The sequence below is a fragment of the Leptonychotes weddellii genome, chromosome 15 (assembly GCF_054177405.1).
Source record: "Leptonychotes weddellii isolate Sample4059 chromosome 15, ASM5417740v2, whole genome shotgun sequence".
NCBI lineage: Eukaryota > Metazoa > Chordata > Mammalia > Carnivora > Phocidae > Leptonychotes > Leptonychotes weddellii.
This window is the reverse complement of record NC_138383.1, coordinates 11014297-11038674: the sequence shown is the minus strand read 5'-3', so window position 1 is coordinate 11038674 and position 24378 is coordinate 11014297. Positions and strand designations below refer to the sequence as shown.

Sequence of the window (24378 nt, the reverse complement as noted above, 5' to 3'; positions counted from 1 at the left end):
AGTGGGGCTTGGTGATGTCACTGCCTACCAGGAGGATGGCTGGTTTCAACAGGGACAGAGTAGGCTCCCTTTTAAGATTCCAAATCGGAGACAGCTGTGGCCTGCCGCCCATCCAAAGTGAGGATGACGAGGGAGGGCATAGGTCTGGGGGCCCCCCCACCCCCGTCTTTAGAGAATGGGGCTTGGACCTACGGGTGGAGCAGGAGATTGCCCAGAAGACATTTCAGGGGAAAGGAACCCAGAGGAAGGGCAGCCTGTGAGGGCCGGGGTGGGGTGGGGGGAGGCGGCGGTGGCGGGGAGGCCTGTGGAGCAGCAGGAGATCGAGATTTCCTGGTAAGAAAGTCCTGTCAGGTAAGAGGGAGGCTTGAACTGCAGAAAGGACAGGAGCAGGGCTACAGCCCCGTCAAGCCAGAACCAGAGCAAAATCATCCCACGGGATTTACCTATAGGGTGGCTTTTACCTGGCTGAAAATGAATTTGGGGGGGGAAAGACTATCATGGGTTGAGGAGACAATGAGAGGGGAGGAAGTGCAGACAGCAAGTGTACTCCTCTTGAAAGACATTTGCCAGCATATTATCTGAGTGCTCTGAAGCTGGCAGGGTGCCGGATGGGCCCTGGAGTCAGCACCGAAGGCAGGCTACATAATAAAGCAGCATATGTTGGGGCGCCCGGGTGGCTCAGTCGGTTAAGCGTCAGCCTTCGGCTCAAGTTGCAATCTCAGGGTCCTGGGATCGAGCCCCGCATCGGGCTCCCTGCTCCGCGGGAGGCCTGCTTCTCCCTCTCCCTCTCCCCCTGCTTATGCTCGCTCGCTCTCTCTGTCTCTCTGACAAATAAATAAAATCTTTAAAAAATAATAATAATAAAGCAGCATGTGGAGGACTTGACAGAGGGAAGTCTCTTCCACGGGGAGGCAATATCCAGAACCTCTCCAGGTGTTCTGGAGCAGCTGGGACTCTGCCTAGCATCCTGGCCACCCCCCACCCCCCGGGGGCAAATCACAACCTCCCCCCCAAGATGGAGAAAGTGCTCAGTCACCTTGTGGGAAATGGAGCAAATGGAGAAACTAACGTGAAAGAATAAAGGAACCCATTCCAAGCTTGGCAAACCTTCACTTTCCAGAAGCTGTTTCAAAGGAGCAGGATGAAACATCAGGAGCAGAAAACAATGTCTACTGAGAGAGCTTGGCAACGCAGACCTATTTATTAGCAAAGCTTCCCGTGTAGCCACTGGGCATGCTCCTCCAGCGCCTCTTCTCCCCTTTCTCCCCTCCTTTCCCCCAAACAATCTTTTCCGTGTGCACATCTGCTTGACACCGTGGAGAAGAAAATGTCAAAACTCAGAACCTCTTTCTGGATTTGTTTTAGTATTGGTGGTCTCTTCTGGTTATGAGCTCAGGCCAACTCTTAAAAAGCCAAACTCCAAGATGATGAATGGCAACATGCCAATGGCCCGGCCGTTTGTAGCTCCATTTATAATAAATAGGAAAAGCACTTGAAAGTAAATCAGATTAGGAAGTTTTACACTATTAGCTCTGTTTTAAATTTAACATTTAAATGATGTGTTATCATTCATTTTATTAGCAAATACGTTTCCCCAACACTTCTCTGGATAGGATTTCTTAGGGAAACCTCCCTTTTTCTCTTGTGGCTTCAAAATTTCCACCTTGACGTCCCAGTCCACGCTCTGCTAAGGGGAGAGCAAGTAGGAAGGGGGGGGGCCTGGAGGGATGTGAAGTCGGCCTTTTCCTCTTTTCTTTCTCCTCTCAGGCTTTGTGAAAGTCAGTTCTCCCTTAGGTGAACCGACCCCACTGGGATGCCCATGGAAAGGCCTGCCACCATAAAAGACTTGGTGGATAGCCCAGTTCCAAGGGTCAAGGCGATCCCTAAGCAGGAGCAGAAGAAGGGTATTTCAGTGGAATTTCAGGCTGAAGCCTTGGGGTGGTTCTTTTAGGAAAATATCCCCAATCATGTTTATTAGTTCCGCATTGGAAGTCAGGGACTTGAGGATCTCAGGCCCCCCTCTTAGCCAGCCCTACCCTGGGTTCTCCCCATCGGGAGGAGGAAAAGAGGATGGATGGGGAGTCAGAACCCTCCGGAGGTTTCAGCTCAGCTCCAGCAAGGGCGGAGTGATCTTGGGAAAAATCTCTTCACCTCTTCCTAGCTTAAGTTCCCCATCTTAAAAGGCGGATTGGATCAGATAACACTTTAAGAGTCCCCTGGCTAGAAAATTTGGATGTTTCGTTTTGGGTACAGGAGAGGACTATTTTTGAGAGATTACAGAAAGGCACAGCACCCCCCCCTTTCCCTCCCAGCCTGCTCCTCCCTGCAGGGAAGATGGCGGGGTGGCTCACCTCTGCAGGACCTCTGTGGTAGCCTCCAGGCCTCCACCCCCAGGGGTGGGTCTCCCAACTGGAGGGCATCTTCGCTTCGGAATGGGTAAACAGACTATTGAGGGAACAGCTTGGAGGGCCTCCTGTATCTCAAGTGTCTTGCTGGACATTTACCTGAGTGCTTATCCCCACAACAGGATTCTGAGGGTTGTTTCCTCCACTCTACAGGTGAACACATAGTGACTCAGAAGGGCTAGGTGACCTGCAGTCTTAGGAAAGGTTACCTGTGTCCCTCTCCACCTCCCTCCTTAAACAAAGGTACATTGTCTGAGGTGGCACTTTTCCAAAGAAATAAAAGACAAAATCACTGAATCTTAGAAAACCATGTCCTGGGTCTGAGCTCCTCTGAATTCACAGCTGGTATGACTTCCACGCCAGAGGGGTTTGAGGCGGGGGGCTGACCAAAGTTTGGAGATCTGGCCAGATGCTTCTCAGGGAGTCCCCAGTCCCCGTTTTCTGGGATTCTAGGATTTCAATCTGATACGTAATTCCCAGAGAAAAGAATTATCTTCTCTGCTTTATTAAACTTGTCTGCACTTAGGCAAAGTAGGCTGTTTATCCTCTGTAAGGTTTTTCTTTAAAGGAGGGGGGAAGAGTGAGCATGTGCAGAAATCCATCACCTTGCTTTCCAGTTTCCAGGCAACCGTGCAGGATTACAAGTCACATGATATCACTGCTGCCAGGGAGAAGGGAAAAATGGAAAACTGTGCTATCTTGAGAAAGGGGCTGGGTATAAGCAAAGGACTTTGGATTCTCTTCCAGGAACACTGTCAACAAGTAGTCAAAGACCTGGAGGCTTGAGAGGGCTCCCGGCTTCTCCGCACTTGGCCCAGCCTCCTGCTGGATGGGAAATGGACCGCCAGATCTGAAGTCAAGGGGGAAGGGGAAAGAGCAGGGGTGAGATGGAGGGGGAGCCGTTGGCCCAAGGTGACCAAACACCTGTTCTGGAAATCAGGCTCTCAGAGAGGTCATTAATGAGACAATCCAAACCAAATCAGGCCTTGTGTCTCTGTGTCCCCATCTCCCTTCCCTCCTTCCTGCTGCTACAGCCCTGGGATAATGAGGGAGCAGGAGAGCCTTTGGTTTAAGCCGAGCCTGTGATGATTAGGGCTGGCTGGGGGGCAGTGAAGGGTCAGTGGGGACAGCTGGGAGGGGAGGAAAACCACCCATGAAGACCAAGTTTCCACTTCCTTTTTTAAAGCCTCCTCTTTCTGATCATTGTTTATTTTGATTTTGGATGTTTTGATTTTTCTATCTCCCCTCCCCCACATTGTGTGTGTGTGTATATGTGTGTGTGTGTGTGTGTGTACATGCACACACATGGATGCTGCTGTTGTTTATATTGTAGACACTTCTTTGGCAATTTATTCCCCTCAGTATACACTTCTGTTCCTGTAATAACACCCTCTGTGGCCTAAAGACTCCCTGGAACCACAGGGACAGCTTGGCTCCTGGCTCTCGTGGGGTCGCAGAAGGGGGTGGGTGTGTCCCTGGCCATGGGTTCCACATACCAGCATTCCGGAAGGCCAGGCGCTTAGATGGAGCCGACCTGAAGTGGACTGGCTTCCAGTTTCCTCACACCCAGCAGTTGTCCCAAGGCAAAGATGAGTCATCCTGCCACATTCTTGCACCGGCCCTCCCGATTTGCCCGGAGGTGGCCATATTTCACAGCCTGGACTGTGGGCTTGCAGCCAGCCCGGCTGCCTGGGCAGGTGAGCCCAGAGGGGCAGAACGTGGACACAGACAGGCAGGTATTGGGAAGTGAGATGCCACCCACCTCGCCATTCAGGAGCTCCAAAAAATCTGGCAACCCCGGCTGCAAAGGACTCTAGCCCCTTGTCACAGCCCCATAGACTGGGGGGAGGAAGAGCACAGTCCCTGATGCTTGCCCTTTTCCAGCAGATCACGGGTGTTGCACCTTCCTTCTCTTTTCCTACGGAAACCTAAATAGACACACTTCTTGCATGTTTCAAAGTTCTGAAGGCCTAATGACAGGTTAGGGGCACCTCTGCATTGAAAAGCGTTGTCATCCATTAAGTTCAACAAGTAAGTAAATAAAGAACAAGTGAGTAGAGCTGGATACCCCAAGCCGAGCCCATCACCGTCAGTGCTGGGCTCCTCTTTTCACTTATTGAAACAATCTGATTGACACCTTTAAGTTTCTCAGGAGGAGGAAAAGTTAATAGCATATCAAATGAGGGACCATCCTATAGCAAGAGCTAGTCTAGGTTTGTGGCATATTTTCTTGTTCTGTTAAGTGAGAAGAGAAGGTTGTGCCTCATAAACATTACTGGCGGCATGTGGGGAGGTGACATTCAAAGGAGACAGTGGGTGAAGAGTTTTCAATACATTAAAACTGCGGATCAAGGAGAAAAAAGACATTCCGTGTCTGTTTAATATGGAACATATGGGAGGATGGGGGATGCCTGCCATAGCGTGTTGAGATGTGCAGTTGTTACAGAAAGATGTTCTTCTCTATGTGCGCAAAAAGGGTTCTGGTGACCAGGTTGAGAATTTGTAGTTAAATCTTCAGGGAACTGAGGCCTGCTTCCTAACGAGGTGTCAGAGCCCATCTGCAGCCCTCAGGCCTGTGCTGGCGGATTCACACCCCCATCTTCACACATCCACAAACGCGCCGTGGTTCTAACCCACACTTAGCTACACGCGCGCAAGGGCACACACATGCTTCTGTGTGCAGGCCCGCGTGGGCCCTATGACACTTGGCCAGTGGATCCCAGGACCGGAACTCCCTTTACAAGATCCTCGCGGCCCAAATTCCCAGGGAAACTTGAATAGAGGTGGAAAAGTGTTTGATGATAGAAAAAAAAAATCTGCTTGCTTGCAGTTCTTGCAACTGCCAGAATGCTACAATAAACTGTTGCTTTCCAGGGCTGGGGAGGGCGAGGGCAGGCAGGGGGAGGCGGCCAGAGCAAAGAGGCCGGAGAACTTGAAAGACGGAGTTGGAACTCCGGCTGAGAGCGCCCCCAGGGCGGCGGGGGCCTGGCAGGGGGCGGAGGAGGACCCGGGAAGAATTGACGCGGAAGCCGAGCGTGCGGCGGAGGCGGGCCGGGCCGGGCCGGGCCGGGCCGAGCGGGCGCGGGGCGATGGCCCTTTAAGGCGGGCGGCGCGGGCCGGCCGAGCGCGGCTGTGATTGGCGCGGCGGGATCACTGGCTCCCCAAGCCCGGCCCGGGGGAGTCGGCTGGAGCCGGCTGCGCTTTGATAAGGTCCTGGCAACTCAGTAACAACCCGAGAGCCGGGAAATAAAAATAACCCCTCACTGCAATGGACTTCGGGGCCGCCCGGCGTCCGAGGCGCCCGTCTCCCCCACCGAAAGTCCTGCTGTAAAAGGTGGGGGTGGAGGCGCGGCCCCGGCGGAGCCGCTTCAAAGAAAGCCCCCCTCGGACCGGGGGCCAAGTCGCGCCGAGCGGCGTCGCGGGCGCCGGGGGCGGGAGGGGGCCCGGTCGGGCCGAGCCCCGGCCAGGAGGGGCGGTGTGAGCCGGGCGGCCCTGGGGAGGGGCGGCAGGGGCACCGGGGGCGGCCCGGGGCGCGGCCGGCGCGTACCTCCCTTTCAGGACCGTGCGCTCGGCTCGCGCCTTTGAAGTGCACAGTTAAATCCACAGCGCAGTTTTTGTTGGAAGCGCCCGGAGGACATTTGGTGCGCGGAGTGACTGCTGGAAACAGGACCTGTGTTGAAAGCCGGGCCGGGCGGGGGCCGGAGGGGCCGGGGGCGGCCGCGGCGGGGGCGGAGGCCCACTCGGGTCTTTTGCATAAAAGGGGCGGCGGAGCGCGCCGCTTCACCCTCCCTCCCGGTGGATCTCGCTCTAATCCCGGGATTGCTGTTTCCCCGCACCCTCCTCCCCTGCCGCGCGACTCCCGATGTTCCCCGACGCCGGGAGCGGCCCGGGGGGGCCCGGGGCTGCCGCTGCGAGCCGATCCGGGGGCCGGGGCCGGGGCCCTGCCCGGGGCGCCTGCGAGGTCTCGCCGCGGAGCGCGCGCGCGGATCAATGGTGAGTGCCGAGGCCCCGGCGGCCGGGCGGCCCGCGCGCTTTGATGTGCCGGCGGCCCTTTGAAGTTGGCAGGCCGGCTATTTCGGGGCGCTCTCCCCGCGGGCGCGGAGGGGAGCGGCGGGCCCGGCGCCCGGCGCTCCGGGGGGCTTGGCCGGGCAGCCCCGCGCGCCCTGCGCCAGGGGCCCCCTCCCCAGCGGGGTGGCTGGGCCCCCGGCGGAGAGACTTCTGCAAGTGGCGGCTGCGGCGGGGGCGGGGAGGGGGCAGATTCCCCCCCCCCGGGGGTCGCGTCGTTGTCGTTGTTATGGATGTGAGTCGGGGTGTGAGTGTGCGCGGGAGTGCCTTTGGAAGGTGGGATGAAAGGGTGGCGGCGCCCCCCGCTTGCCCTCCCCCCGCCTCCTCCCACCCCCCCCCGCCTCTCCCTCCGCCCCCTCCTCCCCTCCCGCCTCTCTGCCCCCCTCCCCTCCTCCCCTCCCGGCCGCCGGTCCGCGCTTAGGGGCCCCGAGCGCTGGACCGGGCTCAGTCTGCGCGCAGGAGCGGCCCGAGCCCGGGGCGCCCGCGTCCCCCGCGTCCCTCCTCCCCGCCCGGGCCCCGCGCCCCCGGCCACCCCGGCCCCTTTTGCGGAGAGGCAGAGACTCCGCGCGTCGCCATTTCTGGACTAGGCTGCTGCTTTCCGTGCCTTTTCTGCGAGCGGCGGCGCCGGGGACCGACCCGCGCCCGGGCTCGGGGTGCCGCGAGCGCCTCCCGGGGCTCCGGCCCCGCGCTCGGCACCCGCTCGCCGGGGCTCTGGACGCGTTCGGTTGGATTTGGGCCGGGGGGGTGGGGCGGGCCGGTGGGGCTCGGCGGAGATGAGAGCCCGGCCTCGGGCCGCCTTCGTCTTCCAGGTAACGGAGCCGCCCCACCTTCCCTCCGCCCGGGCAGCGCGGCGCTACCGGCGGCCCCGCCACTCCGCGGGCCGAGTCTCCGAGCCCCGCGGCCTGAGAGGCCCCTCGTTCGGGGTCGCGCCCCATCCATCCCCCCACCCCCCGGCCCGCCCCTGCCCTCCTTAGTTTGATCCTTCCCGTGCTACGGAAAGCGGCTTGTTTATTGGTTAGATAAGACTTTTTTCTTTTGGAAAAAAGACAGGATTGAGGTCAGTAGAGTTTGGGATTCTTGGCAGAGGCAGTGGTAGCTTGAGACGGTTTCTGATCCGGTTTTGTAGGGTTTGTGACTCCGGGAGGTGAGCTGGGGGCGGGAGTGGGGGCGAAGGGGGCGGCGGGTCCCGAGGCTTCTCTGCTTCTCTCTCAAAGTTTGAAGATCAAAGTCTTGTCTGAGTGAGTTGATTTCTGGTTTTGGGGAACGGGGAACACAGAGGTGTAGACTGAGCCGGATTCTTGGCGGGAGGCGGGGGCGCAGCGAACATTTATATCTGGGTGGAGGGGGGCGTTTTCCAGCTGGGAGCCCATTCCGCCCCTTGCTGGGCGGGCTTCTTTCTCGGTCGAGGATCTTCAGAATTTTTAAGGAGTGGGAAGGGGGAGCGCCGAGGGAAGGGGTGGGTGGGGGGAATGGGAACCAGATGCCGGGGAAGGGCACGTTTGGAGCTCGAGTTATCTGTGCGGAGAGCAGAGTGGGGAAATTTACCGAAATTGGTTTCACCTGCACACAGCCCGGCGGCTCCGGGTGCGCGTCTTTGGAGTTGATGCTATCGGGGGGAGGGGAGGGGAGGGGAAGGGAGGGGAGCGGAGCCCGTGCGGAGCCCAGGCTGCCCTGCGTGCGCCCCGGCCGAGGGGGGTTTTGGAAGATTCAGTCTTACACCTTCCAAGCCCCTCCGCCCCCACCTCCCACCCTCCGCGCTCCCAGCCCACCTGCCCCGCCCCTCCCCCCCCAATTGTGCAGGGAGCTCAGATTTCGCCTTTGAAAAAGCAGCGTCTGATACTTTAGATGAGCACCTCGCAGATAGCTGGGTTGCTTGATTTGAATTTGAGGAGTTGAAAAGCCTGTTTACTTTCTTGCTTTGATGTTGGGTAGATCTGGTTTTGATTAGATCAATACCCCTTTCTCTCTCCCTACCTCCCCCCTTCCTTTTCTTTCCAGAAAGGAGGCTCAGATGAGCCCCTGCTGACTTGAGAGAGCAAGAGAGACCACGCTGATTGCTGCGAGGAACTGCGGGAAGAGAACAAACTCCGAGCGGAGGACTCCCTCACCATGAGCAGTGCTGTGTTGGTGACGCGCCTCCCAGACCCCAGCAGCAGCTTCCACGAGGATGCCCCCCGGCCCCCGGTCCCCGGGGAAGAAGGAGAGACCCCGCCGTGCCAGCCCGGGGTAGGAAAGGGCCAGGTCACCAAACCCATGCCTGTGTCCTCCAACACCAGGCGGAACGAGGATGGGTTGGGGGAGCCCGAGGGGCGGGCGTCCCCGGATTCCCCTCTGACCAGGTGGACCAAGTCCTTGCACTCCTTGTTGGGCGATCAAGATGGTGCTTATCTCTTCCGCACTTTCCTGGAAAGGGACAAATGCGTGGATACCTTAGACTTCTGGTTTGCCTGCAATGGATTCAGGCAGATGAACCTGAAGGATACCAAAACTTTACGGGTAGCCAAAGCGATCTACAAAAGGTACATTGAGAACAACAGCATCGTCTCCAAGCAGCTGAAACCTGCCACCAAAACCTACATAAGAGACGGCATCAAGAAGCAGCAGATTGATTCCATCATGTTTGACCAGGCACAGACTGAGATCCAGTCGGTGATGGAGGAAAATGCCTACCAGATGTTTTTGACTTCTGATATATACCTCGAATATGTGAGGAGTGGGGGAGAAAACACAGCTTTCATGAGTAACGGGGGACTGGGGAGCCTCAAGGTCGTGTGTGGCTATCTCCCCACCTTGAACGAGGAAGAGGAGTGGGCTTGTGCTGACTTCAAGTGCAAACTGTCACCCACCGTGGTTGGCTTGTCCAGCAAAACCCTGAGGGCTACAGCGAACGTGAGGTCCACTGAGGCTGTTGAAAATGGATACAGGTAAGACTTTGTCCGTCTGGGGAGGGGGCCGGGGGCTGGGGGACGGTGTGGACTTTGCAGATGTTTTGAGTTAAGTGGGGCAGATGGTGGGATGGTGAGGCTGCTGAGGCTGACAAAGGTCTGTTGAGAGCTAGGACTGCTGGCCATGTACCCTTTGATCTTAGCTTTTCGTTGTTTAAAGTGGGGAGAAGTGCTGCACACACAGCTAAGTCTAAACCTGCAGTCTTCCAGGACTAACTTCAAACTGGCAAGCAGTATTCATTAATGCGGGTTACTTATTATCCTGGACCAGTCTTAGAAGGCAGAGAGAGAGAGAGAGAGAGAGAGGACAGCGGCTTTTGATGCCTCTGAGTCACCGAATACACTAAGCACTGGTTTTGGAAGGGGGCATTCACCACTGATCAGTAGCGAGAGGAATGAATGTGGCTGGGGAGGCACAGGGAATATCGTGCGCACCCATTGGACGTGGGGGTAAGTGGGATCTTCTGAACTCTTCTGTTAAGATAAGAGCCAACAGTTGGCTTCACAACTGAGGTTGTGGTTCTCTTTGTAGCATTAGGTATTTACCTGGCAAGAAACCCTCCTAACTAGGGAAGGTCCTGTAACTTTGCTGAATAAAGGACCCTTAGCTTTAGAGTCCACTGGTATATTCATCTAGGTTTTACATGCTTGCAGCCCGAGGGTCAGATTTCCGTTGACTGTTGTGTTGCTTAGTGCTGGTGGAGAAGAGTCTTGGACAGAGAGGACGGGGCCCTGGAGTACTTTCCCTTTTTGAGGCTTCAGAGATCAATAGTCCTTTACAGAATGGCCAAGTCTTAAGATTCTTGACCTTGAACTTCAGACCTCCTGTTAGAATGAGTTTTTCTGTGTTTCTCCCTCCCTCCCCTTCCAGATCCAACCTGAGCCTCTCCTGTCTAGATCGGTTGCTTGTGGCATGCGATGGGAGGGGTGGTGGGTACTTGATTGCTGTCTAATGCCTTCGCTTGCTATCCATCCCGTATTTCTTCGTGTGTTCGGCGCCGGGGATCAGTCTGGTGGCTGCCTCTGTGGAGACTGCCCTCCCCCTGGAGGGTCAGGCCTCCAGTGTCCCGCAGGGGCAAGAGGGGCAGGGCAGCGTGGCTGAGCCCAGAAGCCGTGATGTAGGGGTGGCCCCGAGAGTTGACTTTGTCCGCTGGGTGCGAAGAGCTCGTTCTCCAGCCACCAGAGGGCGCTCCTGCAGCCTCGCGCACCCTGGTTACCCACGCTCCGACATCTGGTCTACACCCAAGTGGAACTCGATTGGCTTTTGAAAGGAAGCAGAGGATCACGTGGAAGGAGTTGTTTCAGCGTCTTTAAGCTTCTGGCTCAAGATACTGGGCCGGGCAGTCACCGGGCACCTGCTGCTTCTGCCCCGTAACATTTGGTGAATGTTCTGGTGAACGTGTTCTGGTCTCCTTGCTCTCCAGTTTGGCAGCCGTAGCAGAGACCACTTAAGGCCTGTGGTAAGGCTGCCGCTCCAGGGGCTTTCCGACAGTGGAGCTTCTGTGTTTCCCAGGGTCAGGACCCAGAGTGCCCCCTTTGTGAACAGTGTCCCCTTTGTCAGCAGCACCGTCCGTGGTTTGTGTGTGGTTTGGGATGTCCCCGAAGAGAAAGTGCTCCTAGGCAGGACCCTGCTGCGACCCCTCCCCCTTGTGGGTGGGCAGCAGAGAGCCGGCCTGGGTGTGCCCCTCCCCCTTCCAGAGGCCTCCACTGGGATAGTACCAGCGTTAAACTTTCCCCGAGATGACTCTTGTGACGCTTTTGAGATCCTGGGGGCAGGGGCCAGAGAGCCCTTGTGTTTTCCAGTGCTTGCCTTCTTGGTTGTGGACTGTGGGCCTCGTTGATCTATAGGTGACACCTTCTCATCCGCCCCTGGAGTCGCCATGCTCTATTTGTGTGCGCTTTTTCGCACTGTTGGATTGAAATGAAGTATTTTACCTGGCACTACGCGGAGCCCGCACGTCTTAACTGGGCATCGTCACAGGGAACTTACGACCTATCCAATTTCATCTGGACACGCAGGATCTTCAAGTGTACATAGGGTGTATTGGGAGGTGTCCCAGATTATTCCAAGGCCTGGGTTCCAGCCCTGGCTACCCATCACTACCTGGGTGGCAGTCTTTGTGAGCTCCACGTGTCCTTCTGTACGATGACTGGGCACCATCCCTCCTGCTCATGTCATAGGTTGCTCTTGGGATCAAAATAATGGACATGAAATCCCTGGGTAAAGGGAAATGATCTGAACACTTGTAAAGCATTAGAATTCGTATCCTTTAATCATGATAAGGAGTAGATATGTGAAAAGGGCAGCCAGGTTAGGAGCTCACTTTCGGAGACTGCCTCTCGGCTTCTAGCCCGTACTCCCTGTAAAGTTTTAGAGTGGTCCGCCCGCCTTCCCGGGCCTCCACTTTCTCTGGGTGTTAACCGAAGCCTGTCTTTTCAGCCAGCTCTTGGGATGTAGGGATCCCATCCAACTCGTTCAGGTCCACCTCCCCTTCCACTACACTCACTCATCAGGCAAGGTACATGGCAGATAGGATGGGCTTCAGAAGTTAGTAATGTGAATGAGCCCGAACACTCGAGTCCTGCCCAGGGGGGTCTGCCTGCCTTAGCTGTGGAGGGGCAGCCTTGGCAGCCGGGTGCCAGGAGCGCTGGCCCGTCTTCCAAGCCCTGTGTTTACCTTGGGCACTCAGAGGAGGCCTCCTTTTTAATGATTTGTTTGTGTCCTCGCTGATTTGGTGTCAGGTTTAATATAAATAGTTGGAACGGAAGAGCAGGAATTATCTTCGGAGGGAAGGGCTCTGGTTTGTGAGTGCTTGAGTGGGATGCCTGGGCTTTTGATGGGCTCTATAAATAACTTAGAGCCGTCGGTAGAAGCACGTGTCAGAGCCCCAGCACGCAGACGCAGACACAGAGTGTCGAGGTGTGTGTGGAGGGGCTGTGGGATTAGGAGCTCAGCCCGCATGTATTTTGGGAAGGAGACCGTGTTGGGCTCACAGAGTGCTCCCTTGTGTCCTTCCCTGTCTGCCCTGGCCCTGGTGCCCTCCTGCGCCAGGCGGGTCTCCCCTGCCTCCCGCTGGATCCCCTCTCCTCTGGTCTCCCTTCAGAGAAGTCGGGCCTAGCAGATGGCCCTCTGCCGGCTCCAAGGGCTTCCTGTTCTCAAAGAACTCGCTGAGGAGGCCCGTTTTTGTGCGAAGCCCCTGGAATCAAGCTTGGCTTCAGTTATCGAAGAAAATGATGCCATAGGAAAGAGAATGCTGGGAGCAGTATCCTCAGGGTAGAGGCTGGGATCTCTGAGGAAGGCAGTTGCTGAAACGCACTTGTAAGAGTTGGCCTGTTTCTAGTGGCTCAGCTGCCCAGGGCCACCTGAGTGCTGGGCCCCTCACTGAGCGCCGCCCCCATCTTGCCTTCGAAGATGCTTCTTGAGGAGAAGGTTGCCTTTTGGGGCGTGACTTTGGAGTACATTGTCAGAGGGCTTTTGGCAAGCCCTAAGCACACAGCTTTAGAAACAAATACTTGTTAAGTTGCGCTGTTTGGAGAGGGGACCCAGAAGGAGGCCCCAAAGGTCAGGTCTGCCGTGCTCTCTGTAGGGCGGCTTGGCCCTGGTGTATGGGGAGGGGGCTGGGGCCATTGCACCGCATCAAGATAAGAGAGAAGAATAAGCTGGGAGAGGGGGGAAAGAAAAAGCCAGCCATCAGTTTCCCTTCCCTGAAGGTTGTCCCAGGAGCATTTGCTACCTGACAGCTGAAAGCCCTTTGCACATGGACGTTGCAAACGGAGGTCTGTGGATGCCTGCCCAGTGCAGAATCACTACTGTAGGCCTCGACTCTCTGTAGGAGTTTAAAATCCTTGCAGCAACCGTGGGAGCACAACAGTCCCGAAGAAAATAATCAAAGCATCTGGGTACAATTACTGCAGCATGGTCGAGTTTCTTTCCTTTTTTTTTTTTTTTTAAGATACAAGAAAAGAGCTCTAATCCATTTTCTTAAAATCGTGTAGAGATTTTGACAACATTCCAGGTTCTTAAAAATTGAGTTTCTGTCTCTCTCCACGACCCTGCCTCCTTCCTCTGCTCCGTCCTCTCTCCTCTGTTATGATTGTAGGAAAATCCGAATACTTTATTGCAGTCAAGCGAGCTCAGGGCAGTATATTCCATTTTTAATGACTGGTCACACAGGGAGCCCTCTATTTTGGAAGCGAAGGAGGACAGGTTTATTTTGGGACCCATGTGTTTTGTGATCCACTCCAAGGAGTGCAAAGCTGTGAGCACACACGGGATTTGAGTTCCGTGTCTTTCTGGTTGGGGAGGGAGGAGGGATTTCTACTGAGTCATTTGCTCCCCGAAGAGGTTGACTTCAGGACATTGGTCACTGAGTGACTACCACGGAGACAGCAGCCAGTGTCTGAATGCTCTTTTGATCTGGTACTGATGCCTCTTAGAGCAAAACACTTTTCAACCACCCATCAGATGGCCCCAGGTCTTTTGAGGAAGTTCCGCAAAGCCTAGAGCTTCTGCCACGCTCCGCCAACTGGGGAGCCGCTCGCAGAGAAGACACCCCAGGTCCTTGCCCTCATGAGGCTTCCAGTCTGGCTGCACGGGACGGGCATTCGAGGTGTAGACTCCCCAACGCCGCGTGACGATAAGTCATGGTGAAAACCGCAGAGGAATGAAGAGCCCTCCGACAGCTCTGTTTTCCTCGGCAGCTGGTTTTTTGGAGGATTACTAGTAACTCCCCAAATTATGGTGCCCTTGAGTCTTCGGAGAATGGAAGAATTTCCTGCTGATGGCCATGTCGGAGCCGGGGGTTCTTTAGGCGGAGACCCCATGTCCGTGGAGGCGGTGCCTTGACCGTGGCCCCCTGCTGGCTGGGAGCTGAGCGGCCACCAGCGCTCGGCCTCCCCATGCCTGTCCCTGCCAAGGAGGGCTCAGGGCGCTCTCCTGCCACCGGGTTTCTGAAAGCTAAGAGGGGGCCCAGGACAAGTTTCCTCGCCCGCCCTGCTTTGAGGCAGCTACCTGGCCCAAGCACCCCAGAGAGCGGGGAACTTTGGACTGTTCTGAAGACTTGGGGGAGTCCATAACCTCATCCACTCCCTGGGTCCCCTCGGACCGGCAGGCGATGCTTTCTTCTGTCGGACTTAAAAGCCCATTTCCTCTCGTCCTGCCTTAGCGGCAACCTCAGCCACAGCCATCCTCTCTTCCCTTTTGACTTCCCTTATCAACGAGGGGACATTTTTACTCAGTCATCCCTCCTCCGTCTCCTCTCTCAAAAAAAGTCAGCTGCCATTCCTTTGCTCCCACGACTCCTCTCTCTCCAGCCTGGGTGTCTGGAAATCCCATACTGAGGACACGGGACCAGTGCTGAGGCCTCATGGAACAGCATACCTGGGAGGTGGGGAGACTTCCAGCCCTCTACACCGAGGACGGGGCCAGGGTCTCAAGGACAGTTCAAGGTCACTCTGTCCAAGGTATTCAACAGGTTCAAGTAGGACGTTCCTCATTTGCACTTTCTGGTTGATTCTGTGCCCATGGGCCATTTCCAGCACCTGGCTTTACGTTCCAGTCTAGCTCGGTAGGACAGAATCGTGGTCCCTGCTGACGTTGAGCTCCTATGGGAGTCTGGATGTGGGTTCCCTGTGGCCACGTCTCCAGCCAGGTGCCTCTGGCAAGGCTTTTGGCCCCCACCTGGGGCTCTGCGCCTCCTGCCACCGTCGTGAGGCTGCAAGGTGACTGGGCAGTAGACGTGCCTTGAGCACCTACTGTGTGCGGAGGGTGCAGCCACGCCCAAAACAGCCCACCTCGACTGAGTGTCCCGTCTATGGCAACTCTTGATTTTATTCACATGTCTAAACTGAGGAGGTTGGCTTAGGTTCGTTCTGGCTCTAAAACGTTCAGACTCTGGGTGTAACTTTCCTCGTTTGTGTCCTCTCTCTGGCTGGAGTGCAGGCCTTAGCGACAGGGTCCGACCCTTCCCCGGCTTTCCCATCCCAGCTGCCCCCGAGGAGGCGCTCACACCGAACTGTGGCCACGGCTCCTGCCCACACCCAACCCTCCTTCTATCCAATCCGGTGGCACAGCCTGGGTCCCACATGCTGCCAGAACGTTTTGAACCCTTTCGGCTGGTCTCTGTTATCAGGAGGCAGAAAGAGTTTGGATGAGAGCCAAAGAAATCCATGTCTTGCCATGACCCCCAGCATTGGCCTGGGCAGGCTGCCGTCCTCTGGGGCCACCCCGGGCGCTCTGGTGAGGTGCACCCAGGACACCTCCTTCCCCAGGTGGCTGCAAGCTCGGGAGGATGTGATGTGTGTGAAGGCACACCCCTCTTTGTGAGCCTGTGCCTTCCCAGTGACACCCCCCCGTTATGGTGACCAGGCCACTGGTGTCAGGAGACCAGAGACCCAGGCGGGGCCAGTCCAGAGCCCAGCACCGTGCTACCCACAGAGGAGGTGAATAGGAGCTTGGCGATGGCATGTAGAGGCTGCTTTGACCGTTCATGAGTCCCTTTCATCTGCAACCCCCAGTGCCATCTTTAGAGACCCGTGCAGTGGCCTGATGGAATGCGTTCTCTCTTCTGGGCCTTCCCCTTCACCCCAGTTGGTTTCTTTGCTGTTGGCTTGGACTGGCGGGCCCAGTGGAGTACGCCGGGGTCTTTGTCAACAGGGCCTCTTGCGACTTCGGGCTTGACGGGCCCCTTCCTGGAGCCCGCCGACCACAGTGGCCCCTTCCTCCTTCTCCCCTCACTTGACGTCCTTCACTGGTGACACGGGAGGAATGCAGCCCAGCGGGGGACAGGCACACTGGTGGCTCTGGGAGGTGATCAGGAGGGCAGAATGGGGAGGCAGAGGCCGCTGAAACAAAGGGCAGGAGACACTGGAGGAGGGGCCTGGGCCTTTCTTTGAAACAGCTGTGCTGCTCATTTGAATCCAGCTGGTCTTGATCTTAGCCTAGCCTGGTGTGGGGGGGGGGGGCAGGGCCCAGTGGAGGCCCAGCTCCAGCTGGGGTGCAAGTCCTGAACCTCATCTTGAGCTTTTCTGTCCCCTCCATCCAGTGTCCTGGGCCCAGGATGGAAATGAGAAGGCGATGCCAGGCCTTGGGTTGCTTGAGGCTTGGAACTATGCTAACAGACCCCAGATGGGGAGTTTGGATGCCTAAGACCTCTTGGGGCCCTAAAACCGTGTTCTTCTAGGGCAGGCTTGGATATGGTGGTGGGGAGGGAGAAGACCGTTCGCCTCTACGGACTTACTCTTGTCTTGGATTTGATAGCCTCCCCTCCTAAAACAGAGTCCTGTGCCTTCCTCCTATCTGAGTGTGTATTTAGCCCTTTGTAGGATCCCCTGGGCTGCTTATGGCTTCCTCTGTCCCCTGGCAGACCTGCCCTTGGCAGCAGGGGAACCCAGCCTGCTTTCTTCCCAGGGTGAGCTGGTGGCTCAGCCACCCTCCCTTAAGTAGCCCCAGCCGTCTGCCCAGATGAGCGACTGGCCCCGGGCAGCAGATTGGCATTCGCACACAGTGGGATTATGCCCTCACTTGTCGCCGGGTTGCCTGGTGCGAAGCCGTGATGCACTGCTGTTGTACTTTTCCTGCAGGTCCTTCAAGAGGAGCGATCCTGTTAATCCATACCACGTAGGTTCTGGCTATGTCTTTGCGCCAGCTACCAGCGCCAACGATAGCGAGATATCCAGCGACGCACTGACTGATGATTCCATGTCCATGACGGACAGTAGCGTGTAAGTATCCTGGTATCCCCATCATGTATATGGCCGGCAGTGTGACCCACCAGGCCAGCTGGGCAGAGTCCTCAGCCCTCTTCCGCTGGCTTCACAAACCCCATCCGGGTGGGTATGTACGTTTGCTTGGTGGGAGTGGAGTGTGCCAGCACTGAGGTGCAGGGTTGGGAGGGCAATGGGGTCCTGAGTTTAGGAAGCCATCTTCTGGTTGTCCTTTCGCCTTTCTTCCCTGGACGGAAGTGCATGGCTGGTCCTGAACCCCAAGGTGTCCAGTCTGCAGAACCAGCAGGTGGGAGACGGGGTGGCGTGGGAAGGATTTGTGTGCAGGTGTGTTCATTGTTTCTGAAGGAAGAGGCATTGAAGGTGAGGGTCAGAAACCTGGAGTTCTCTCCCTCGTGGAAGTGTTCAGGTGGACAGCAGTCCGTTCACTAAGTGTTGGCGGAGTGCTGCTCCGTGTCAGGTTCTGCCGTTGAGTAGGGCTTCTCTCCAGAGTTGTCGGATCTTGGATCTTTTGAAGACGAATGCATCTGGCGTACTAAGAGTTTGTTCAAAAAAAATTTATTATTAAAGTATGGTTGACACCATGTTCTGTTGGTTTCAGGTAAACAACATAGTGATTCCACAATGCTGTACATTACTCAGTGTTCACGACTAATAAGTGTGGCCCCCACCTATCACCGTTTGACGTCATGCAGTGGTGATCTCTGGGTGGAGAACAGTCATTCTTCTCCCTGAGTCTCACCGAAGGGGGGTGGGTGTGGGTGTGTGTGTGTGTGTGTGTGTGTGTGTGTGTGTGTGTTGAGCGGGGTATCCCCATCTCTTTCCATCCTTTGAGATTCTGATTCAGGAGAGCCAAGGGAGGGGGAGCCTGGGGTTGGGCAAAAGTCTCCTGGGAGCTTACCCAGCGTCCAGTTGAGAACTACCACTCCAGAAATGGTCTTTGAAGATGTTCCACAGGTGTGTTTGCCATAGGAATCTCCTTTGCCAAGGGGACAGTTTTGAAAGGCAAACCCACTGAGCCATGTATTAATGGTGTCGCTGGAGTTTGTTCCTTTTAGCATCCTCACACTGGACCATCTCTTCTTCCACTTCGTTTGAAATGATCTGGTTTCTGTTGGCCAGTGTCCTGTGTTTTGGCCTGTGGCATGGAGCCAGTTGGAACGGAAGTTGATGAGGTTGGTTTGGGATTCTACTGTTGGTTTTCCCAGTGGCTTTCCTTGTGTTATCTCAGGTCCCCCTGTCATTAAAGGGAGAGAGCCACAAGGTGACAGGTGCCATTTTAATGCAAGAAGAGCATTTTGGCATTAATGAAAACAGGATAAGGGTACATGTCTTTCATCCAACATGCAGAAATGACGGGTTCCGTGGAAGTTAGTTTTCCGTCCATACTTGAGAAAAATTATCCTTTGATGGTCACAGCCCTTACAGTAATACCTTTTTGTTCTATTTTAATTAAATAGTATTAGGCATAATTTCTTGCTTGATCTCGATCATTATCAAGATCTGTTTCCATGCTGTGTTGTAGTCTTACCTCCTAGTGTACAAGGCCACGTAGGGCTGTCTGCTCATCCACAGACATCCTGGCAACACCCCCACTCTTTAAAAATGGTTTTTCTTTTTTCTCTTGGTCGTTCTGCTGTCCTGTTTTGCTCCTGTCTGTGTGCTTGCTTCTAGCAACGTTACTCCTTTAGCTTCTGTCTGTGGATTGCGTGGCGGTGGGGGTGGGGAGTCTTAGTGTCTTGAGTGAAACAAGAGTCAGTTGGGTTGGAATGAGGGCGTTGAGTGAATCTCCCAGGTCAAATGTAGTTAAGAATGTAAGGCTTCTGTTTGGTTTTCTTAGAGACCGTTTTTGGCTGGCTTTCAGGCCCTTGCGGTCCCCGCCATTGAGGCGTTGTTCTGGGTTCATGATGAGCTAACTTGGGTGTAGTCCCCGAATGTGTGTGAGCCTCACAAGACCCGGTCAGAAAGGTAGGCGGTCACTTGTGACTTTCACAGCTAGGACAGTAGGCCCAGTGCTGGTGCAGGAGGATGGAGCTCTCATCCGAAGCCCTTACCCTTGGCCTATCATTCCCCTCCCTGCAGACATGAACATTTCCAGCATGAGGTGTTGGGAGGAGCAGTTGAGAATGAGACCTTTGAGCCACTTTGAGTTTCTTTTATTTATTAGGGAATCACAGTGCTTTCTTTTTGAATGGTTTGGGGGAGAGGTGGGAGGGAAGAAGTTCTAACTTCTCCCCAGCACTGGCCTCCCCCCACCTCCCTTCATTATTCCCTTCCCAGAAGAACTTTCTCAGTTTTTCCTTTTAGAGATGACTTTAAAGTTTTCACCCTTCCCGCGTCAGCTAAGACACTTGTGGACTTGAAGCCCCGGCTAGCTCCTGTCCGGGATTGGGGAAGTTACCTTGGCCAGTCAGCTGTTCTAGGTCGCCAGGGTAGGGCGGGGGCCAGTAAAGTCCACGTGGCTATAGAGACAGAAAAGGGCCAGCCCCTCGATGTGCCGCTTTCTCTTTGGGGCACGCTGGGTACCCCTGGGTCCCCAGTGGCAGGACCTCAGCATTGTCAGCGGCCTTGGATGGGTGTGAGCAAACCAGGACATCAAGGCCGAGGGAGCGTGCCTGGAAGGCTCGGAGCCCCTGGGCCTCAGTGTTGGGCCTGACCTTCTTGGTGTCACTGTTAGGGGCCTCGGAGCCTTCTCCCAGCCAAGTGGGCAGGTTATCCTGAGCGGCTGGTGCAGCCGTACCCACTCGGGCAGGTTCATACCAACTCGGGGCGAATTTCTCATCAGTGTGGGATCCTCTTCTCTGGAGTTGTTTGTCCAGGGCACTTTGCATCTTGCAGACCACAGTGGGGACAAAGAGGTCTCAGGAATAAGAGCCCATCATCTGGGTGGCTGGCAGGGGGGGGGTTGGGGTTCCTGTGGGTCTCGTGCTGCCAGGCCCTGGGGGTCCCTGGGCCCTCCTGCCCCCCTGCCCTATAGGCTTGGCGCTCACCGAGAGCCTGGGCTGTGCGAGCCACTTTCTGGCCGGCTGGCCCTGTGTGTGTGATCTACCCAGTGTCGGGGGGTCACCCGGGATTCCCAGGGCTGGGATTAGACCCCTCTTCACAGCTCTGCCAATGGGCCTCGCACAGATGAGAGCACGGAGCAGGCGAGAAATAAAGTGTGTGGGGGATGAAAAGCTGAACTGAACCGCTTTCAGCCCATTGTTCTTCTGGGGAAGCTTAGCGGGGATAAGAGGGTAGCAGGCCCCTTTGAAATTTCCTTGAACAAGTGAATAGGAGCGCCCCATAAAGCATGAAAAGAGCCCTGGCTGTTTTTCCCCGTCACAATGGGCGGCTCTGGCTGCCAGGGGGGCTGCCAGGGGCTGGGGAGTGGGGCTGGCTGTCCTGCTGGGAGTTGGGGAGGGGACCCAGCCGGGGAGGGGGAGAGGGGGTCACAGGCGGCCTTCAATAGACTCCAGAAGGTTGGAGTTCATTAGACACAAGCCCGGGAAGCAATCGTCCCATTTGCGACAGGGCCAATTAAGTCCCGGGGGCCTTTGCAAGACGGCCCGAGTAGAAGCTGGGCAGGGCCGGCCTGTACTCGGTTGTTCCGGGGAGCCCTGCGCCTCAGCCTGGAGGGTCAGAGCTGGCGGGGGCTCGAAAGAAATCCCTGCCTTCTCCCAAAGCCCACTGCTGACTTCTGTTTTCCCGCTAAGTAAAAAGCCTGTGAAAGCTGGCTGGGGTTTCAGGCCTTCATAGTAGGCCTCTGAGAAGGCTGTTTTATGAGCCTGTTACTCTGAAACTTGCCTTCTCAAAAGAAATCACTTTCTATTTTGGGGGGCGGGTCGGGGGGCGGGGAAGTTAGCTGCCAGACTCCAGCCAAGTCCTAAGGCCCAGTCCCTTGGAGTGTTGGGCACAGAGGCTCGTGGGGCCATTCCAGGGCATCAGGCCCAGGAAGATGCAGCCGGGGGCAGAAACCATGGCAAGCAGCGGGTTCTGTGCTGCCCAAGGGTGGCTCCTGTGTTTGGGCAGCCAGGAAGCGTGGAAGCTACGCCTACGACACGGGGGGCGTCTCTCGGGCTTCTCTTTTTGTGCAGAGTTGCTCTCAGAGTCAGGATCGGCCTGGCGTGGAGGTCTCTTCCGCTCCGGGTGTCACAAAACCAGCGCCAGATACTTCCTCGTGGTTCCTGCAGAAGGGTGGAACAGGTTCTTTTATTTATTTACTTGTATTTCCTTATATCTTATTCATGGGTTTACTCTGGGCACCAGGGAAGGCACCTGAGTGAAGTTCAGATCTGATCTGATCTTACAAAACCAGGCTTTTGATGTTGGCAGCGATCAGACGCTGCCTTCCGAGTGCTTGCCAGATGAGAATGGGAGTGGACACGTGTGTGAGGGAGTCGGTTACTGCTAAGCCTCGGGAGGACGGTGCTCAGGTTAGGCTGGGCCCAGCGGAGTCCAAAGGCTAAGCTAATGGGCTCGGCTCAAATGGCAGCAAAGCGGAGTCCACGCTTCAAAACCCGTGCTCCCCAGAACACAGCTGGGCCCAGCAGTGGGCTCGTTAGCTAAAAGGCTGGTAATTAAGGGAGGACGGTATAGGGACCGAAACTCAGGCACTCGGCAGCTCACCGTGCTGAGCGTCCGGGAGACGGATCATAAAGTTCGAAAGCCCAGGTAGGAAGAGTGGCCCTCTTCTGGCACACGTGGCTGTTTGGAAGAAGATTCTTGGCTGGTGGGGAGGTAAAGCCCTGTTTCCGTGAAGGCACCTCTTAAATACGCCTTGTTGACCTCTACAGGTTGAGCTGTGTCTTCTCTGCCCTGGTCACAGGTCTCCTGTCCTGCACTTGGCTCCTTCACCTGCCCTGGGGGTGGTGCTGAAATCATTTGTTTCTTTTGCCTTCAGTCGTCCAGGCACCTGCTTCTCCCTGCCTCCCCCTTTCTATACGGACTTCCCCACTTCTCTTCTTCTGCTTTGTATGGAAAAAGCAAAAGAGGTATAAAAACCTTCCCACTGATTTCCATCTGGGTGGAAAGGGGAAGAGCAGAGGCTGTAGAGGAGACTTGAGGACAGTCTTGGGGGAGATGGATGGGGACCTCCTGTAGGACTCTTGAAGCCTTGCTTGCGTCACAGTGAAGTCCGTGGGGGTCTTGACTCCTGCCCGCCCAAGATTGTCAGGAAGAGCCCGGGGGCAGGGGCCAGCCACCCACCCGTTTGAAGTCCGCGGAGGTGTTGCTGGTCAGGAGAAGGGCATGGACGTTATTCATGGGGCAGCCCCGGGGCAACGGAAGTTGGTTAGATCAGTGTGAGACCCAACCTGGGGCACCCCCATGGTCACCCTCACCCCACAAGGAACATTAGGCAAGAGACAAGGGAAAGGGGATCCTCACTATGCCTTGGAAACCACCTGGCATGCCCCGTAGCCAGTGAGTACCAAGTGGTGGGGTAGGATGTTCCAGAATGTTCCCCAAATCTTCCATTTGCCCCTTCAGAATGTCATGTGACTTCACAGGGCCTAGGAACCGGATCGTCAGGAAGCTTGGCTCCTCCGGGTGGGATGGGAGGGTAAGTTGCTAAGTTAAGGACACTTGTTCTGGAGTCTGGCAGTGGCTCAGATTTGGATCCTGGGTCTAACTGCTACTGACTGACCCCAGGAGAGCTACAGCGGGTCTCTGACCATCTGTAAAACTTGGTGAATTTGGGATGAAGTTGGATTATATGTCACATACGTCTGACCCACAGTGGGAACACATACCTCAGGGCAGGCAACCTTACGTTGGACTCAGCCCCTGGTGTGGAATCTGGTTACTGGTCAAGCCAGGCATGCTTGTGAGCACCCACTTTTCTCCCGTCTTGTAGGTGATCCCAAGGTGAAAACACTGAGGTTTGGTAAATATACACCAGGTGGTTCAGTAAGTTTCTGGACTTAGAACCTTTTATCCTACCTAGCTTTTGAGGGCCTGGTCAAGTGAGTGGGAGGCTGTCTGAGAGACTTAGCCTGCACTAGTCAACTGGTGTGCTATCTCAGGCCCTCTTGACCTTTTTCTGGGACAGGACTCACCCTTGTGTGTATGTTCCTGCTTTGGATATATTTTTTTAAAGGTTTATTTATTGATTTTTAGAGAGAGAGAGCACACAAGCAGGGGGAGGGGGAGGGACAGAGGGAGAGAATCTTTCAAGCAGACTCCCCGCTGAGTGAGCAGCCCAATGCGGAGCTTGATCCCACAACCTGTAAGATCATGACCTGAGCTGAAATCAAGAGTCAGGCGCTTAACCGACTGAGCCACCCAGGCACCCCCTGCTTTAGATATCGATCCCTTTTCTCCCCCTGTACCCTCAATAAAATGATCCTTTCTGTGCTAATTCCTAGCCAAGCTTTGGCTAACCTATGTCATGGGTGTATTGACTGACCATGATCTGTATCATCCCCACGGTGGCCCTGTGATCTGGCCTAGGTCAACAGATTTCTGGAAGATGCATCCACTTGGAATCCTAGGGCATTACAGATGAGGAGCTAGAGGTCAACCAGTTACCCCTGGCTGCTCCCGGTATTTTTAGAAATTGCTGATTTTCACCCACAGCTGGTGAGCCAAAGATGTTTTTCTTCCTTCCACTCTGTGATGAACAAAACGCCAGGAAAAGGGAAATAACCAAATACCTAATTTCAATATTTACAGCCTCCAAGTATGATTCACTGTGGGAATGTTGGAACCCTGAAGCTTTTGTCAATAAGTGGCCTCTAGAAGGGACAGCATTGGGAAAAGAGTCACACCTTGACCATTTGACTGCTTTCAAGCACAAGATTCTTTTTTTAAAAAAATCATGGCCAACTCCAGGTCATGTCGTAGTAAAGACAAGCTGGGGTGGATGGAGGCTTTCCTTTACTTTTCTTACCTCCTCCACTTCCTTTGTTTTTTTTTTTTTTTGGAATATAATGATGAAGGACATAGGGGCTCATCCTGCCTGCAGGTCTTTGCTCAAAAGTCACCTTCGCAGTGAGGACTTCTTGGTACCCCCCCCACACATATTAAACTGGAACTCTCACCCACACCCCATCCTTTCTTCCCATTTCCTGCCCTGTATTTTGTCCCAGTACTTACCACTTTCTAGAAAACACGCTATAGATTTTGCTTTGGTATTTTCCGCTTCTTGCCTACCACCCATTAGAATATAAGCTTTGTGGTGCAGCCACTCTGGAAAACAGTATGGAGGTTCCTCAAAAAGTTGAAAATAGAGCTACCATATAATCCAGCAATTGCACTAC

General features: G+C 55.3%; 1 protein-coding gene across 7 annotated transcripts in view; it reads left to right on the top strand.

Annotated features, from left to right (window-relative positions):
* Nucleotides 1–5606: 5606 nt before the first annotated feature.
* Nucleotides 5607–24378, top strand: part of AXIN2 (axin 2) — a 31604-nt gene continuing 12832 nt past the window's right edge. Inside the window, exons 1-3 of one of the 7 annotated variants that reach the window (XM_031021556.2) lie at nucleotides 5607–5739; nucleotides 8469–9394; nucleotides 16997–17137. In XM_031021556.2, coding sequence (XP_030877416.1) covers nucleotides 8580–9394; nucleotides 16997–17137 — 956 coding nt within the window. In that variant the 5' untranslated portion in view covers nucleotides 5607–5739; nucleotides 8469–8579. Of the gene's footprint in view, nucleotides 5740–6005; nucleotides 6399–7016; nucleotides 7280–7412; nucleotides 7709–7960; nucleotides 8055–8468; nucleotides 9395–16996; nucleotides 17138–24378 lie in introns of those variants that run through there. The other 6 variants (XM_081804647.1, XM_081804646.1, XM_081804648.1 and 3 more) reach the window with 6 other exon arrangements.